The sequence below is a fragment of the Prionailurus bengalensis genome, chromosome F2, assembly GCF_016509475.1.
Source record: "Prionailurus bengalensis isolate Pbe53 chromosome F2, Fcat_Pben_1.1_paternal_pri, whole genome shotgun sequence".
In the NCBI taxonomy this organism is placed as follows: domain Eukaryota; kingdom Metazoa; phylum Chordata; class Mammalia; order Carnivora; family Felidae; genus Prionailurus; species Prionailurus bengalensis.
The window spans coordinates 35,739,978-35,756,377 of record NC_057353.1 but is presented as its reverse complement, the minus strand read 5'-3'; the positions used below and the strand labels follow the sequence as shown (position 1 = coordinate 35,756,377).

The window sequence follows — 16,400 nt, the reverse complement described above, 5'->3', positions numbered from 1 at the left end:
GATCTCATTGTTGTGAGATGGATCACCTCTTGGGTCCATGCTGGGCCTGGGTCCTGCTTGGGATTCTCTCTGCCCCTCTCCTGCTAGCATGCGTATGCACTCTGTCTCTCGCAAAATAAATAAACTTTAAAAAAATAACAATAAATTGAGAACTTGGGAAACAAACTCCTTTGATTCTGCTTACCACTAGATATTAAAATTCAGAAAGTAGGAGCACCTGGGTGGCTCTGTCAGTTAAGCGTCTGACTCTTGATTTCTGTTCAGGTCATGATCTCATGGTTCGTGGGTGTGAGCCCCGCATTGGGCTCTGTGCTGACAGCCCAGAGCCTGGAGCCTGCTTCGGATTCTCTGTCTTCCTCTCTCTCTCTGCCCCTCCCCGCTCACATTCTGTCTCACTCTGTCTCCCAAAAATAATAAATGTTAAATTTTTTTTTTAATAAAATAAAACAAAATTCAGAAAACAGAGTTCCGTGGAAGGTGGCATCTGTGTTTCCTGTGAGTTTTGAGAGCTCCTGCTGGTCATTGGAAGGACTCACGATAGATAGGTTTGATTTCCTAAATCAAACCTGAGATAGCTGGGAAAAAAGTCTTTGTCAGGAGATGATGGAAGAAGAATGTGTGCAGGATTTATTTTGGCCCCTTATGTTAAAAGGATCTGAACAGTTTTCAGTTGATCTTTGGCAGGACAACGCAAAATGCAAGGGTGGAGAGAAGGACAGTGGTCTTTTTCTGCCACACAGTGGCTTAAATTCCAGACCAGGAGAAATAATTGTGTCAATGTGTAGGAGTTACAGTAGCATTTCTGTGAATTATAGCATTGTAGAGAAAAGATCAACTCTATAGGTAACCCTTAACTTAAACACAACCAGTGTTTTGGTCTGTTTTCTTTAACCAAACTTTGTTCTAATTTAGTTTTTTCTTCTTTTTTTTGAATCGGAACTGCATCTTTTCCTTTACATAGAGTGTTATTCCTAGGTGAGTCCACTAAAGCCTCGTTAAACCCTCATCATCGTCCCTTCCTAGACTGCCATGCTTCTTTTGTCCTTTATGGCACTTTCATTGTCACTCAGACTAGAAACCCTGTGGCTTCATTGGCCTCCTGTCTGGTTTTTTTCCACTGATGTATCTCCACTCGTGACATGTTGTTGCTCAGGGTACTCAGCTCAAATAATGTACTATTTTTGTAAGTATAAACCCTATAATCATGCTACTTAAGCAATTGTCCGTGCTTCTGTAATCTCAAATGAATGTGTAATAACAATCCATGCTGAAATTGTACTCTGTTATTTTACATGGTCAAATTATAAAGTATGAATTTTTATCTAAACCTTATTACGTAAAATATGGACTACAATTATAGACCTAAAATTACTCCTCAGTATTAAAATAATGTCTTAGGATTCGTTTTCAGATGCTATAAACTTTTATCTAATTTTAGGCTCTTGTCAAGATCAATTGTTTTAAATTAAATAATTATGTCCTCCTTTGTCAGACATCATTTGGTGTATTCAATCTAGAATTCATGGTTAATTAAAAGTAAAGATACAATTGTGGTAATCCCTATATTATGTTCAAAGAAATAACCATTTTTAAGCAACAGATTTAAGTATTACCTAAATGGCATATTGCTTTTATGTTAGTTGTCATTGGTGTTGGAGAGATAGTAATGAATACTTACTCCCCCACCCCAAAATGAGCTCATAATCGTATGTTGCAATGGTTCTTTTATATTTTGGGTTGCTTAGCTAATTTTTGTAAGCAAACTCACTTAAATTCCTTAATAAGTGAAGCAATTTATGTTATGTGTAAAAAAAGATTATATTAAGCAAGGAAAGAAAAAGCTAGCAAGGCAATAATGAAAATGAGTCTAATGTGTTTTTACAATATTAATGGTAGGTATTTTTTAAATTTTAATTCATCTTTATATGTGCACAGTATCATGCATTGAAGTATGCTTAGTGAAGTATGATTTCAAGGTGACCTTTTTTATTTCTCTCCACATATATGCATACACATATATACACACATATGTGAACACACACACACATATATATATACATATATACATGAATACATAAATATTAGATGATCTGAGTAATTCTAATTTATTTAAATCATGCAAAGAAAGGCATCTTAATTAAAATGAATTTAAGACTGAATATGTAGCTTTTTTCAAATAATTTTTATGAAACTACAGTGGTATTTGAATTCTCCTAATTTAAGAATTGAAATGTTTATTTAGATATATCAAGAACCATAAGCTTTGGGGCTTAATTTTCAATATGTTTCATGATTTTTACTCATTTGTCTAAATTATCAAGTTAAGACTCCCTTTCAATCTACATATACAAGATAGGTTCATCAGTAATTAAATTTCTTTTTCTTTATTTCTGAATATAACAATGGTACTCAATCAGTATAACTTTATAAGATGGACCAATCCCTTTTTTGGTAACTCCCTAAGGATAGTTGGTAGCTAAATCAGCATACCTACATTTTGAGCCCTAAGTTAATTTAATTTTAAAAAAATTTTCACAATTCCTGGACTTGGTTGTATGAGGACAAACAAAAGCTAAGGAATTTTAAAGTAATAAAAATAAGGGGCGTCTGGGTGTCTCAGTCTGATTAAGTTCCTGACTTCGGCTCAGGTCATGATCTCAGTTCTGAGTTCAAGCCCTGCGTCGGGCTCTGTGCTGACAGCTCAGAGCCTGGAACCTGTTTTGGAGTCTGTGTCTCCCTTGCTCTCTGCCCCTTCCCTGTTCACTCTCTGTCGCTCTCTCTCAAAAATAAATGAGCATTAAAAACACTTTTTTTAAATAAATAAACTAATAAAAATAAGCGTATTTAAAAATATGTAAAATGATCTTTGAGGACAACCATAAATAGTAGATACTACTCTTACCTTTCATTCGAACATGGAAAAGCCTGGAACCGAAAACTGTTAACTATATGATGCGGATGAACCTTGTTCTTACATTACTAATTCGTAAGTCACAGAATATAATTTTGTGAGTGGCTTCTCTTCTCATGGTAAGAGTAAATGTGTGTGCACAGTCACTGTGTGGTACAAATCCCTATTCCAAGGGACACCATTCCAATTGTATGTATTTTATTGAAGTGCCATCTTCCTGCAGCCCCACTACAGGGCCACCAGTTGTGTGGATTAAACTTGAAGGCATCATTTAGAGTCATGTGGGTGGCCCTATATATTCAAGTCATGTGGGTGACTTGAATACCCAACTCACTGAAAAAAAATTACTGAAACCAGTGAAGCAGTGAACACTGTCTCATATATAGTGACTCTTATTACTGCAAATTTGTTTAGAAGTTTGTGGCTACTTTATTTTCATAAAATAAAGTATCTGTTGGTATCTGTATTATCAAAACACCAGGATATCCCTGTTTTGAATAACAAAGTATGTTAACACATAGGTTAAGGTGAACTGAAACATGTTGATATCAGTTGACTGCTACTGCTGTTGCTTCTACGAGTACAGCCACTTCCTGATATTTGTAAAATAATAATTATTATAAGTTAATAATCATAGCAGTTACTATTTGCCAGGCACTGTTCTAAGTGTTTTACATGATTTACCTAATTTAATCCTCACATTTATTCAATAATATTATCACTTCCAGTTTGTAGATGATGAAGTGGAGAAATAGAAACAGTAGTCTGACCAATGTCACGGGGCAGGTGAGTTGGTGGAGGTAAGGTAGGAACCGTAGCAGTCTAGCTCTAGGATCTCTGCTCCTCACTTTTACAATATAGCTCCTTCTTCTCTTTTTTCTTTTCTTTTCTTTTCTTTTCTTTTCTTTTCTTTTCTTTTCTTTTCTTTTCTTTTCTTTCTCTTTTTTTCTTTTCTTTCTTTTCTTTCTTTCTTTCTTTCTTTCTTTCTTTCTTTCTTTCTTTCTTTCTTTCTTTCTTTCAGAGAGACAGCAAGCAGGGGAGAGGGGCAGAGGGAAAGAGAGAGAAGACAGTCTTAAGCAGGCCCCATGCCCAGCTGCAGAGCCCGACACAGGGCTCATTCCCATGACCCTGGGATCATGACCTGAGCTGAAATCAAGAGTCAGGTGCTCAACCCACTGAGCCACCCAGGCGCCCCTATAACTCCTTTCAAAAGCACTGATTTTAGATATTTTTCCTTTTTAAGTTAAGCTAATTTAAATAAAGCCATTAATGATCTATGCAACTAATTGAAAAATGTTCTCGGTTCTAAACAATTAAATCAATACTGAAAATCAATATTATATTTATGAAAACTGAGGAGGTACTATTATTTACACCTTGTAAGTGCCAAATAACTTTCTTGTGGCTCCCTCTCTCCCCCAGTACCCATTCTCATGTCTTTGCTTTGGAATACCAACTTAAAATTTTTAGCAAATGAGTCAGTAATGAAGCACATGTGTATGAGCTGTGTGTTGACACACAGAAAAAATAAGTATGTTTTAGCAATGGCACTTTCACAAAAAAAAAGCACTGTTTGAAAATAGCGTGCACGTGTGTTTGCATACACATAGGCTCTCTTCAACCCATGTTTCTTTCTTGTGATATAGCTGTTACCTTACGTGAAACTATCAATCCAATCCGTTCTACTTGTATGTTTAGAGTTTTGCATTCTCATGTTATTATGGGGTTTATCAAATTCATATATGAATGCAACTAACACTTGGTACATGATATATAAAAATAAATCCCAGTGCCAGTCTCAACCTGAATAACAATATTAACATGCCAATTTTACCATTAGTATTAGACATTTAATTTCTTGGTGAGTACTGTTAAATGTTAATCGTTATTTTTATCCACAAAGAACTTTAAAAATTGTAGTAGAAAGAACCTGACTGCTTATGAGATTAAAGAATAATTTAAATGTTTGGAGTCACATAAGAAACCTGAAGACCGATTTAGCTGAGATACTGTGTGTCTTATTCAGTGGCTTGATGTGCTTCAATCATATTTGGGGGATTTTACAAATTTTAATATATAATACCTGCCAATATCTCTTTGCTAGAATATTTGGATACAAATATTGATGAAGTTAACATACAGTGTTCTCAACCTGACCAACCTTTATTAGGACTTCTTTGCATTAAATTACTGATTGGTATTAGATCATTCCTGTTCTTATGTTTATTTCTTACACTTAAGTTATCTACTTTTGATTTGGTTTTATATAAAAGTATGTACACAATGTCCATGCAGTAAGCATTTGCTCAAGGCACAGAGTCTTCAAGCAACCTGGATAGTAGGGAGATCACCATGTGCAAAAAAGATATGCAGACTCAATCTATTTGCTTCATGTTCCTTATTGGAGACTTTACTGGGTATTGGCCCCATACCTGGCTCTCTGCCCTGACTCAGGCCGGCGGACAATAGAGACACAAATCAGAATACAGAGTATAATCCATGCTGTGTTGCGATGGTGAACTGTACCTATATGAATTGCATAATGAAGGATGTTTAGGATTCTCAGTGTGAAAAGAGAGAAAAAGTTATTCCAGACAGACGTCACTACACAGAAAGGTAGAAAGAGGTTTACTTCTTTAGTAACCTGAATGGATCTTGGGAAGTGGGGGGACAGTGTGTCCTCCCTAAGTAGGCCTGAATCAGATTCTTTCCATATAAGCGTTTCATGCCCAGAGCATGTAGAGAAAACATCTGTGGTCTGGAAAGATTTATCTTTAGGAGCAAGAAGGAAAGCATTTAGACAGCGAGAGAGAAAGAAATTTGGAAACAAAAGAGACAGCCTCCTGATTGATTAGAGGAGACTGAGAAAAGAACAGTGGTGTATATTACCTAGGTATTAGCTTGGGCATTAGAAGGAGGTTAAGACTTTTGGCTGAAATAAGGCATCAGAGGAATTGGTACAGATCTGGGGTAAGAAAATTGTAATTTTTTATTATATGTAAAATTAGAAATAATGACAGGGTATCTTGGAAGAGATGTGACAGCTCTTAACCCATTATATAGTATTTTTTTTTTTAATCATGGATGTCCTTCCTATAGACTGTAAACTCAACAAGGGCGTTTTGCCTTGTTTATCTTTTCAGCCACACTTTTTCTTTATATCTCATAACATGTTGTGAAAGCTGAAAAATATTATCAGATGAATGAATAAGGATGGAATGAGTAAATAAATGTAACTAGTAGTTGGAACATAAGAAAAAATATATATTTAATGGGCAAAGGCTTAAGAAACATAAAGAATTCAGCAGAGATATCTTTCAGCACAAAAATTTAATACTCATCCATAAAAACCCTATCCTTTGGAAGATGTAATGCTTCACTGAGAAAAATTTTACTAGATCCAACATATGAATAACTTAAAATGGAAATTTATATCAGTAAATTTAATTTTCTTTTCAATTGTTAACTTCATGTTTTAATTTTATTATTAATTTTAAACAATATATCCTCATTGACAATACATTTTATCCTGATAATAGGTAACACCATTTTGTGAGATTTTATCCCCTTATCCATTTCAAAATTATTTCTCTTCCCAGAGTGAGAACTTAAATATTTTTCTTAGCAAAATGTAAATGTAACCACTTCCCACATTTGGTAAATTTACTCGTATTTAATAATTATATATTGTTTATTCTGTTAGTACTTTCAGTGAAATAAGCATAAATACCTGCCTTAGGAATATTATAATTTTTGCTGAGAGTATAATTAATGAAATATTCATATATAAAAGCCACTTATCATAATAAACCCACCATTAATGCTTAATATTTCCATGTTAAATCTATATCTATGCCTTATAATATGTACTAAAAATTAATAATTTTTCATTAAAAATTACAAAGTTTCCCCATCCATTTATTCATTGAATATCTTTTATATTCCGGGGTTTGTACCAGGTGCCAGGATTATACAGATACCCTGCCCTTGAGTGTTTTACAGGCTAGTGAAATATGTCTCAAAAAAACTGGTTTAGGAATGCTCTGGGAATATTATTTAAAAATAGAAGATCTCCATTCTCAACTCTACAGAGTTCGATCCCTAAGGGCCATATCACCTCTTAGGAGTTTGGAGACTTTAATAAAGGGAAAGAGAGATTCCTGAAGTAACTCCACAATGCATTTTAGACTAGGATGGAATTTGTTAAGTCTGATAATTGCAATGTCTACATTATTACTAGGAAAAAAAAGAGACAGAGAGGGAAACTTTTTTTCAGTGCTTACTGGAAAATTGTCATCTTTCTTAAAAAGCAAAAGTCATGATTTCATTGTTGCATGAAGTCATTATTATAAGCACTGATTAGCTGATTTATCCATGTAACATGTAAACTATTCTTTCATTTTCCCCAAATGGACATATTTAGATAGTCATCTCTACAGTCAATTATTTTCCATTTAAGGAGTATAGAAATTATAAAGTATTTGGTGAAATACAACGAAAATTGATTCTTTTCTCATTTCTACTTGCTGAAGCATGTAGCACCGTGAACTCTGCATTAGCTTTGCAATTGATAAATTAAATGTGTTAATGAATGGTAAAGGCATTTTTTGAGTCACTAAAGAAACACTTCTTAAAATGATGATAATCTTTCTTTTTAGATAAGAAGCAAGACTACATAGAAAACAGGACAATGGTAAAAAGAGACTCTTAGAAAAGTTACACAACTGTATCTTGTATAAGTGTTAAAAAATTAGTAAATCAAAAAGCATGTCATTTCCTAAGATAATAATGTTAAACCTTATTTGTGTGATATTAAACCTCATATCCAGAAAAAAAATTATCATTGAATTTAGTTATTACTAATTTAAAGCAAATGGGTGTTGCTTAGAAATTGGGGTAATGAGCAAAGTAAAAAGAAGAAAAATTGGAGAAACACAAATGTTATTTAAACAGTTTACTTCTATGTAAGCTAGAACAGAGAATAGCATATACCTTCTTGAATCCTGAAATTCAAGGTTATTTAATAGATTTTAAAAGTTGTTGAATGTTCAAGTTGGAAGACACCTTAGTGAAAATTTATTTTTTAAAGTCTCATTCTATGAATGAGACTAGGGATTAATGACTTGCCCAAGATCACAGATCTTGTTAAAAACAGATTCTAGTTCGGGGCGCCTGGGTGGCGCAGTCGGTTAAGCGTCTGACTTCAGCCAGGTCACGATCTCGCGGTCCTTGAGTTCGAGCCCCGCGTCAGGCTCTGGGCTGATGGCTCAGAGCCTGGAGCCTGCTTCCGATTCTGTGTCTCCCTCTCTCTCTGCCCCTCCCCCGTTCGTGCTCTGTCTCTCTCTGTCCCAAAAATAAATAAACATTGAAAAAAAAATTAAAAAAAAAAAAACAGATTCTAGTTAGAAGTTTAAGAGGACTTCAGTCTATAGTAAGCTCAAAGTAAATTAGAGAGACAAAGAATATCTAAGAGAGCTGAGTTCAAAACCAACGATTCTTGATCATTCAGGGGAAAAAATAATGCTTTCTACTTGGGTTCAAACTGCATGAAAATTGACAATTTTCTTCTTTAGGTTTTCCCATTTTCATCATCACTGTCATTGGTTAACTTCCCAACTGATTTCCTTTTGAAATGAATGATTAGAGTTGGTAACTAACTGGAAAACCCTGCTTTTTGCAGCTGGATGAAGAAGCCTCGATGTGGCGTACCTGACCAGACAAGAGGTAGCTCCAAATTTAATATTCGTCGAAAGCGATATGCATTAACAGGACAGAAGTGGCAGCACAAACACATCACTTACAGGTATGAGAACTAATGAGGAATTACTGTTTTTTCCATTTTTTCACAACCATTTATTTTGACATTTTGTTGGCCATCTTATGCACATTGACCACATGGTAACATATAGGAATATGATGTTGACATAGGGAACTGAGACCTGCAATCAAGAAGAGAATAAATTGGCCATTTGGAGTCCTCGTAAACATTTCTTAAATTCTAGATCTTTTTTGTAAACTATATCTTCAAGCTTCTTGAAAGTACCAAATCCTGAGCGACTCTGAGATGAATATTTTTCACATTGACATTCTTTAATAAGGATTCATAATCTAGAAAGTAATCAAATAATAAAGTTTACAAATAATTGTCTTTGAAGCAAAATGTCTTTGACTCTATTAATTAACTTTTAGTATCAGTCCAAACATTTTACTTTCTATCTTTTTGGGAACAGTGCAGTTGGATCATCATTTCTTGTTTTGTCTCTACTGAAGGACGCCGAAGGGATGCCAGTGTCTTCCATCCTGGAGTGACCACTGCTGCTAACAGAGATGTTTCTAGTTATTCATTAATTCATTGAACAACTGTCTATTGGGTCTCTGTTTGAACAAAAACAATTATAGGCCCTGTGGTTATAGAAATAAGTAGAACACGGGTCTCCATTCGTTCTTTTGGAATTTGCAGTCCTGTGGATAAGTTCATCAATCATACTACTTGATCGTTCTAATTTCTTTGTAATTTTGCTTTTCTGGAGTGTCATAGAGTTGGAACCATACCATACGTATGTAGCCATTTCAAACTGCCTTCTTGCACTTAGTGATGTGCATTTAAGGTTCCTCCATCTTGTTTCATGCCTTGATGGCTCATTTCTTTCTTTACTGAGTAATATTCTGTGTATGTATGGGCCACTGTGTGTCTACCCATTCACCTATTGGAGCCTTATTGGTTGCATACAGTTTGGAGCAGTTATGAATAAGGATGGTATAAAAATTCATGGGCATGTTTCTATGTGGGCAAAGATTTTCAATTCATTTGGATAAGTACCCAGGAGTATAATCGCTGATCATATGGTGAGACCATAGTTAGTTTTGTAAGAAACTGCCGAACTGTCCTTATCCTTGGCGTTACTCCCGGTAATAATTTAAAGTTCCTGTTGCTCTCCAACCTCACCAGCATTTAGTGTTGTCAGTATTTTGGATTGTAACCATTCTAATAGATGTGTAGTGGGATCTGATCACTGTTTTAATTTGCAATTCCCTAATGATACGTTATACTGATTATATTTTCATATGCTATTTGCCATCTGTACATCTTCTTTGGTGAGATGTCTGTTTGGATCTTTCGACTAATGTTTTTGTTTTTTTTTAAATATTTTTAATATTTATTTATTTTTGAGAGAGACAGAGCATCAGTGGGGGAGGGGCAGAGTTAGGGGGACACAGAGAATCTGAAGCAGGCTCCGAGCTGTCAGCACAGAGCCCAACACAGAGCACAAACTCACAGACCACGAGGTCATGACCTGAACCGAAGTCAGAAGCCCAACCGACTGAACCACCTAGATGCCCTGTTTTGACTAACTTTTAATTGAGTTGCTGTTTTAAGAGCTTTTTTTATAAAGAGTTCTTTATATATTTTAGATACAAGTCTTTTATCAGATATGTTTCCAGTATGTTCTCCTAGTCTGTGACTTGTCTTCTTATTCTTTTTACAGTGTCTTTTGCAGAGCAAAAGTTTTAATTTTAATAAAGTCCAATTTATCAATTTTTTTTTTGTTTTATTGTGCTTTTGGTGTTGTATCAGAAATATCATTTCCAGGGGCACCTGGGTGGCTCAGTTGATTAAGCATCTGACTGTGGTTCAGGTCACGATCTCCTGGTCTGTGAGTTTGAGCCCTGCGTCAGGCTGTGCTGATAGCTCAGAGCCTGGAACCTGCTTCAGATTCTGTGTCTCCCTCTCTCTCTGCCCCTCCCCCACTCACACTCTGTCTCTCTCTCTCTCTGTCTCTCAAAAACAAATAAAAACTAACTAACTAACTAAATAAATAAATAAATAAATAAATAGATAGATATAATTTCTAAACCCAGGATCACTTAGTTTTCCTTCTATGTTATCTTCTAAAAGTTTAATAATTTTGCATTTTCAATTAGGTCTATGATCAATTTTGAGTTAGTTTTTATTAAAAGTGTAAAGTCAGTGTCTAGATTCACTTTATTTGCATGTGGAAGTTCAGTTCCAGCACCATTTGATGAAAAGACCATTTTTTTCTTCATTGCCTTTGCTCTTTGCCAAAGATCAGTTGACTTATATGTGTGGGTCAGTTTCTAGGCTCTTTATTCTGTTTCACTGTCCTTTCTTTTTATTTGTAAACCAATATCACACTGTCTTGATTACTGAAGTTTTATACTAAGTCTTGATATCAGATAGTGCCAGTTTTCTGACTTTATTCTTCTTCAGTTTTGTGTTTTCAGGGTCTCTTACTCTTCCATACAAAGTTTAAAATTAGTTTGCCCGTTCCTTCAAAAGAAATTGGTAGGATTTTGATTGTGATGGTGTTGAATCTACAGATCATTTGGGAAGAACTAATATGTTAACACCATCGAGTCTTAATATTCATGAACATGAAACTCTCATCATTTATTTAGGTCTTTGATTTCTTTAATCCCAGTTAGGTTTTTGTTTGTTTGTTTGTTTCTGCTTTTACTCATATAGATCTTAGGCATAAACTGTAGTCCAAGTGAGAGGCTATAACAACATACCATAGATTGAGTGGCTTATAAGCAGCAGAAAATTACAGCTCACAGTTCTGGAGACTGGAAGTCTGAGATCAAGGAGTCAGTATGGTTTGGTGAGTCACAGACTTCGCATGTACCTTCACATGGCAAAAGGGCTAAGATCTCTGTGGGATACTGATCCCATTTATGAAGGCACCACCCTCATGACCTCAAGCACCTCCCAAAGGCCTCATCTTCTATTACCATCATTTTTGGGGGTTAGGATTTTAATATATGAATTATAGGGGGAGATAAATATTCAGACCATAGTCATATATTTTAATAGATTTAGTCCTAAATACTCCTTTTATTTTTGGTACTGTTTATGATATTGTGTTTTTAATTCCAAATTCCAAATGTTTGTAACTGATATATAGGAAAACAATTGACTTTTGTATACTAGCTTTGTATCTTCCAGTTTTGCTATAATCACTCATTAGTCCAGGATTACTTTGTTAATTCTTTGATATTTTATACAGAGAATAATATCACCTGAAAAAAAAGAGTTATATTTTTCCTTCCCAATCGGTGTGTCTTTTATTTCCTTTTCTTGTCTTAAAACTGAGACTGTCAGTCTAATGTTGACAAGGAGTGCTGAAGGCAAACATGATTGCCTTTTCCCCAGTCTTTAGGAGAAAAGCATCTAGTTCCTCATCAGTAAGTATGATGTTAGCTGTAAGCTTTTTTCTAGATGTTTATCAAATTGAAGAAGTTCCCTCTATTCCTAGTTTGCTGGAAGCTTTTATTATGAATGAGTGTTGGATTTTATGAACTGCTTTTCTTTGCTTTTTCGGCACCTATTGATATGATCATATGATTTTTCTTTAGCCTTTTAATGTGAAGGATTACATTAAGTGATTTTCAGTGGAACCAGCTTCTCATGCCTGTAGGGTAAATCCCACTTTGTCATAGTGAATAATTCTTCTTACACATTGTTGGATTTTATTTGCTAATTTTTTGTTGAGGATTTCTACATGTATGTTCATGAGTAACACTGATATGTAGTTTTTCTGTCTTGTAAAGTCTTTATCTGGGTTACTTAATTCCATGAGTACTAGCCTCATGGAATGGGTTAGAAAGTGTTTCTCTACTTCAGTTTTCTGGAAGAGATTGTAGAGAATTGGTATGACTTCTAACAAAACGTTTAATAGACCCAATACAACCATTTGGGTCTCGTTCTTTTTTTTCATGTTTTTAAGGTTATTAATTTTTTTTTATTAAATCTGCTTAATAGATGTAGTCCTGTTCAGATTATCTGTTTCTCTTTGTGTAAGTTTTTACAGATTGTGTCTTTCAAAGGAGTTGGTCCATTAAATCTGTGTTAGTCTGCTCAGGCTGCCATCACAAAATACCACAGCCTGGATAGTTTAAGCAACAGAAATTTAATTTCCCCAAATCTGGAGCCTGGAAGTCCAAGATTAACATGCTGTCGAGGTTAGTTTTTGGTGAAGTTTCTCTTTCTGGCTTTCAGACAGCCACCTTCTCATTGTGTCCTCCTCTTACCTCTCCTGTGCATGTGTGGAGAGACGAGGAGATTTCTGCTATTTTTTTGTTTTGTTTTGTTTTTTGTTTTTTTTTTCTTTTCTTATAAGGATGTCAGTCAAACCAAATTAGGACCCCATCTTGTGACTTCATTTAACCTTAATTACCTCTTTAAAGGACTATCTATAAATATAATTGGGGGTTGTGGCTTCAATTTATTTATGTCAGAGAAGACCTTGTAGATCATTAGGGAAAGAACGGGCTATTTTACTTGTTAAGTTTTTCTGTAATAAGTTGTTATCCATATGGAAAACAATGAAATAAGATTCTTACCCCAGACCATATAAAATTAGTAAATATTAATTGGATTAATGTGCATAATCAACTTTAGAACTACAAAACACACAACTCTGCCTACTGATATTTACTACTTTCATTTCAAGTAGTGTCCTTTTTCTCATCTCATTTCCAAACTTAACAGTGTACCTGTTTACTGTCTGTGCGTACTTAGGTACTGACTTACACCATTCGTTTAAGAAAGAAAGAAAGAAAGAAAGAAACTTAAGAGCCATCATGTTAAGAACTAATCGTAATTCCGTTTATGCCATGTCCCTATACTGACAACTGTGTCAGCCAGTTTTGAATACTAAAATAATTATGTGTCTATCCCTGTAAACTTCTAGGTTATTGATAAACTCATCATGTGGTTATGAGTTCTATTTTGGAGTAAGAAAGATCTAGATTTGAATCCTGGCTCTGATACTTGCTACCTGTAAGACCAGGGTCAAACTACTTTACCTTCTAAGTTTCATTCTCCCTGTGTGCAAAATGAGTATTGGAACACTACCCACCTCATAAAACCTAGGAGATAATTAAGTCAGATGATGGTGGGGAAAACTCCCCAAAAAACAGACAAACAGAAGAACCCACTTCAGGACAGTGCTTGAAACATAGTGCTTAGGAAATGCCAACTATCATCTTAACTTTTTTTTTAAGTTTATTTATTTTGATGAAGAGAGAGTGCATGCACATGAGTGAGCAATGGAGAGAGAGAGAGAGAGTGAGAGAGAGAGAGAATCCCAAGCAGGCTCCACGCTGTCAGTGTAGAGTCCGACTCAGGGCTCAAACTCACAAACAGTGAGATCATGACCTGAGCTGAAATCCAAGAGTCAGTCGCTCAACTGACTAAGCCAGCCTGGCGCTCCATCTTAACTTGTTTTAATTCACCAGACAACAGAAATTGTTGAGAGTATTCTAATAGAATTACAGAAAGTTGAGGGTGAGAGCTAAGGATTTTAAAATTTAAAGTTAGTATATATAGGGTGTTAAGTTGCCTTGTGTAAAGTAAGTACTGTATAAACATTTACTACTACTTTTATTCCTATATTTAGAAAAATAAATACAAGGTATTCTACTGAGGGAAAAAATTACTCTTTAAAAGGATAGTTGAAATGTGCCCTTACAGAATGCAGCCAGCAGTTGGAGTGGGGGTGGTTGAACTAGGTTTTATTTGATGGCAAACTCGTTATGAGCCAACAGCATCATATGGCTCAAAAAAGAATTGAAATGAACAGATTAGATTGATAGAAAGCAAAGTGTCCAAAGCAGTGATGATGCCAATTTTTCTCTTTGCTTTGCTGGCCAACCTTTACCTGATGTATCCTTTTTCTCTTTGGTCCACCACATTTCCAGCTGCTTCTTGGCAAATTAAAGTACACCTTTAAAAAGGAAATCAAAATGCTAAGAGATCTTGCAAACAGGCTGCATGAGAAAGAGCTCAATATTAGAGCCAAGGATTCTCAACTTGATGGAAAAAATTATTTAAAGGAGAAAATTCCAGTTATTTTCAAATACTTAAAGGCTTTCGGAAGAACCTAATATTTTGAGCTGTTGGAAAATTAAATCATTCATCCTAAGTCTTCATCATCAGAAGCATATAAGCCAAACAACTTATTCACTTGTCAGGGAAATTTGAGACCATTTGTGGAATGGTTGGAAAGTTAGATTATATAACTTTAAAATCTCTTCCTATCTTTAAAATGTGGAATTGGAAACAGCCTTCTATAATTACTCCACTTAAAGGGAATGTCTAGGCTCCCAGGCTTTCCACTTTAATGACCTCAGTGCAGGATACCTAGAAATGGGAACTTCTGAGATCATACCAGAAGATCACATAAGTATTCTTAGAGGTCTGTGTAACTTTGGCTGATGCATAATTTACATGCTGGTAATAATTGTTATATAAATACTGGTGGCCATTCATGTCTTCCTTGCATCTTTATGATCAATTTTCTCTTGGCACATTTTGCTTCTTGGGTAATTAAGTGTTGTTCATTCAATAAGTGGTTATTGAACAACATTATGTGACAGCACTGGCAATAGATGAGTTAAGTAAGACCCCCGCTCTCGTGGAACACATAGTTGAATGTGGGAGACAGGTATTTAAGTGAATAATTGCAAAATAGTATATTTTATGTGACATCAAGACCTTACAGCATTTATTACATCAGAGACCATATCCATGTTATGCTCCCCAGAACCTAGAGTGGCTGCTGTGTATAATGCTCTCATTACATAGTTGTTGAATAAATTAACGAATTGTGTGTATTTTGTTCAAAACAATAATAGGAATTTAATGAATAACCTTATTTTTTATCAATATAGCTTTATTTCCCAAGTTTATTAAATATGGTATAATATATGCTTAGCCTAAATTCTTTTTCTTTATAAAATCTAAACTCCAAAATAATATTTTATGTAGTAAGTGTCCCAGGAGTAGGTACTTAAACTGCCAGATCCAGCTGTTTTTTAAATTGTGTTATATTAACAAGGATTCATAATAATTAATGTGATACTATTATGTTATATTAATTAGTATTGACTCTCTTTTTATTTTCTCCTTTAGTTAACCTTGATTTTAAATAAATGTTTTTGTGACTCCTGAAGTTACACACTAGAAGTTATTGTTTTACTTTAATAATATATGCAGAGAAAAGAAACCTAAAAGTTTTGAGCAATAATCGGTTCCTCCCCAGAAACATTTGTCATTATTCTCTTTAAACCCAATGAGGTCACTGAATTTGATGATGCTCTTGACTTCATGGAGAATTCAGGTTGTGTGTCTAGAGGATACATGACAGGCTGTGTAACAGACACTATTTAATAAAACCCGAAGTAATACGTACTTTAGTCTGCCTTGCCTGAGAAACTAGCGTCTTGGGAAATAGCAAAATATTTAATGTAAGCTTTTCTAGAGGGAGAGACTCCATATTCAGTCTCTATTCTCTAACCATTTCTTCTACTTAAAGTATAGCTGCATCAAGATACAAACATTATATGAATGAAAGTAAATTAGTCTATTTAGTTCTCTCTTGATAGAATATCATAATACATTCTGGATATGGATCTGACAATAATTTAACTATGTCAATTATGTTGATTATTTTTACTCTGTTATACT

At 34.7% G+C, this 16,400-nt stretch overlaps 1 protein-coding gene across 2 annotated transcripts in view; it reads left to right on the top strand.

Moving 5' to 3' along the window:
• The window catches only part of MMP16 (matrix metallopeptidase 16), a 309,833-nt gene that overhangs the window by 143,977 nt on the left and 149,456 nt on the right, over positions 1–16,400 (top strand). For both annotated transcript variants that reach the window (XM_043601324.1, XM_043601323.1), the window contains exon 3: positions 8,592–8,714. In XM_043601324.1, the coding sequence (XP_043457259.1) occupies positions 8,592–8,714 (123 nt within the window). The remainder of the gene's footprint in view (positions 1–8,591; positions 8,715–16,400) is intronic.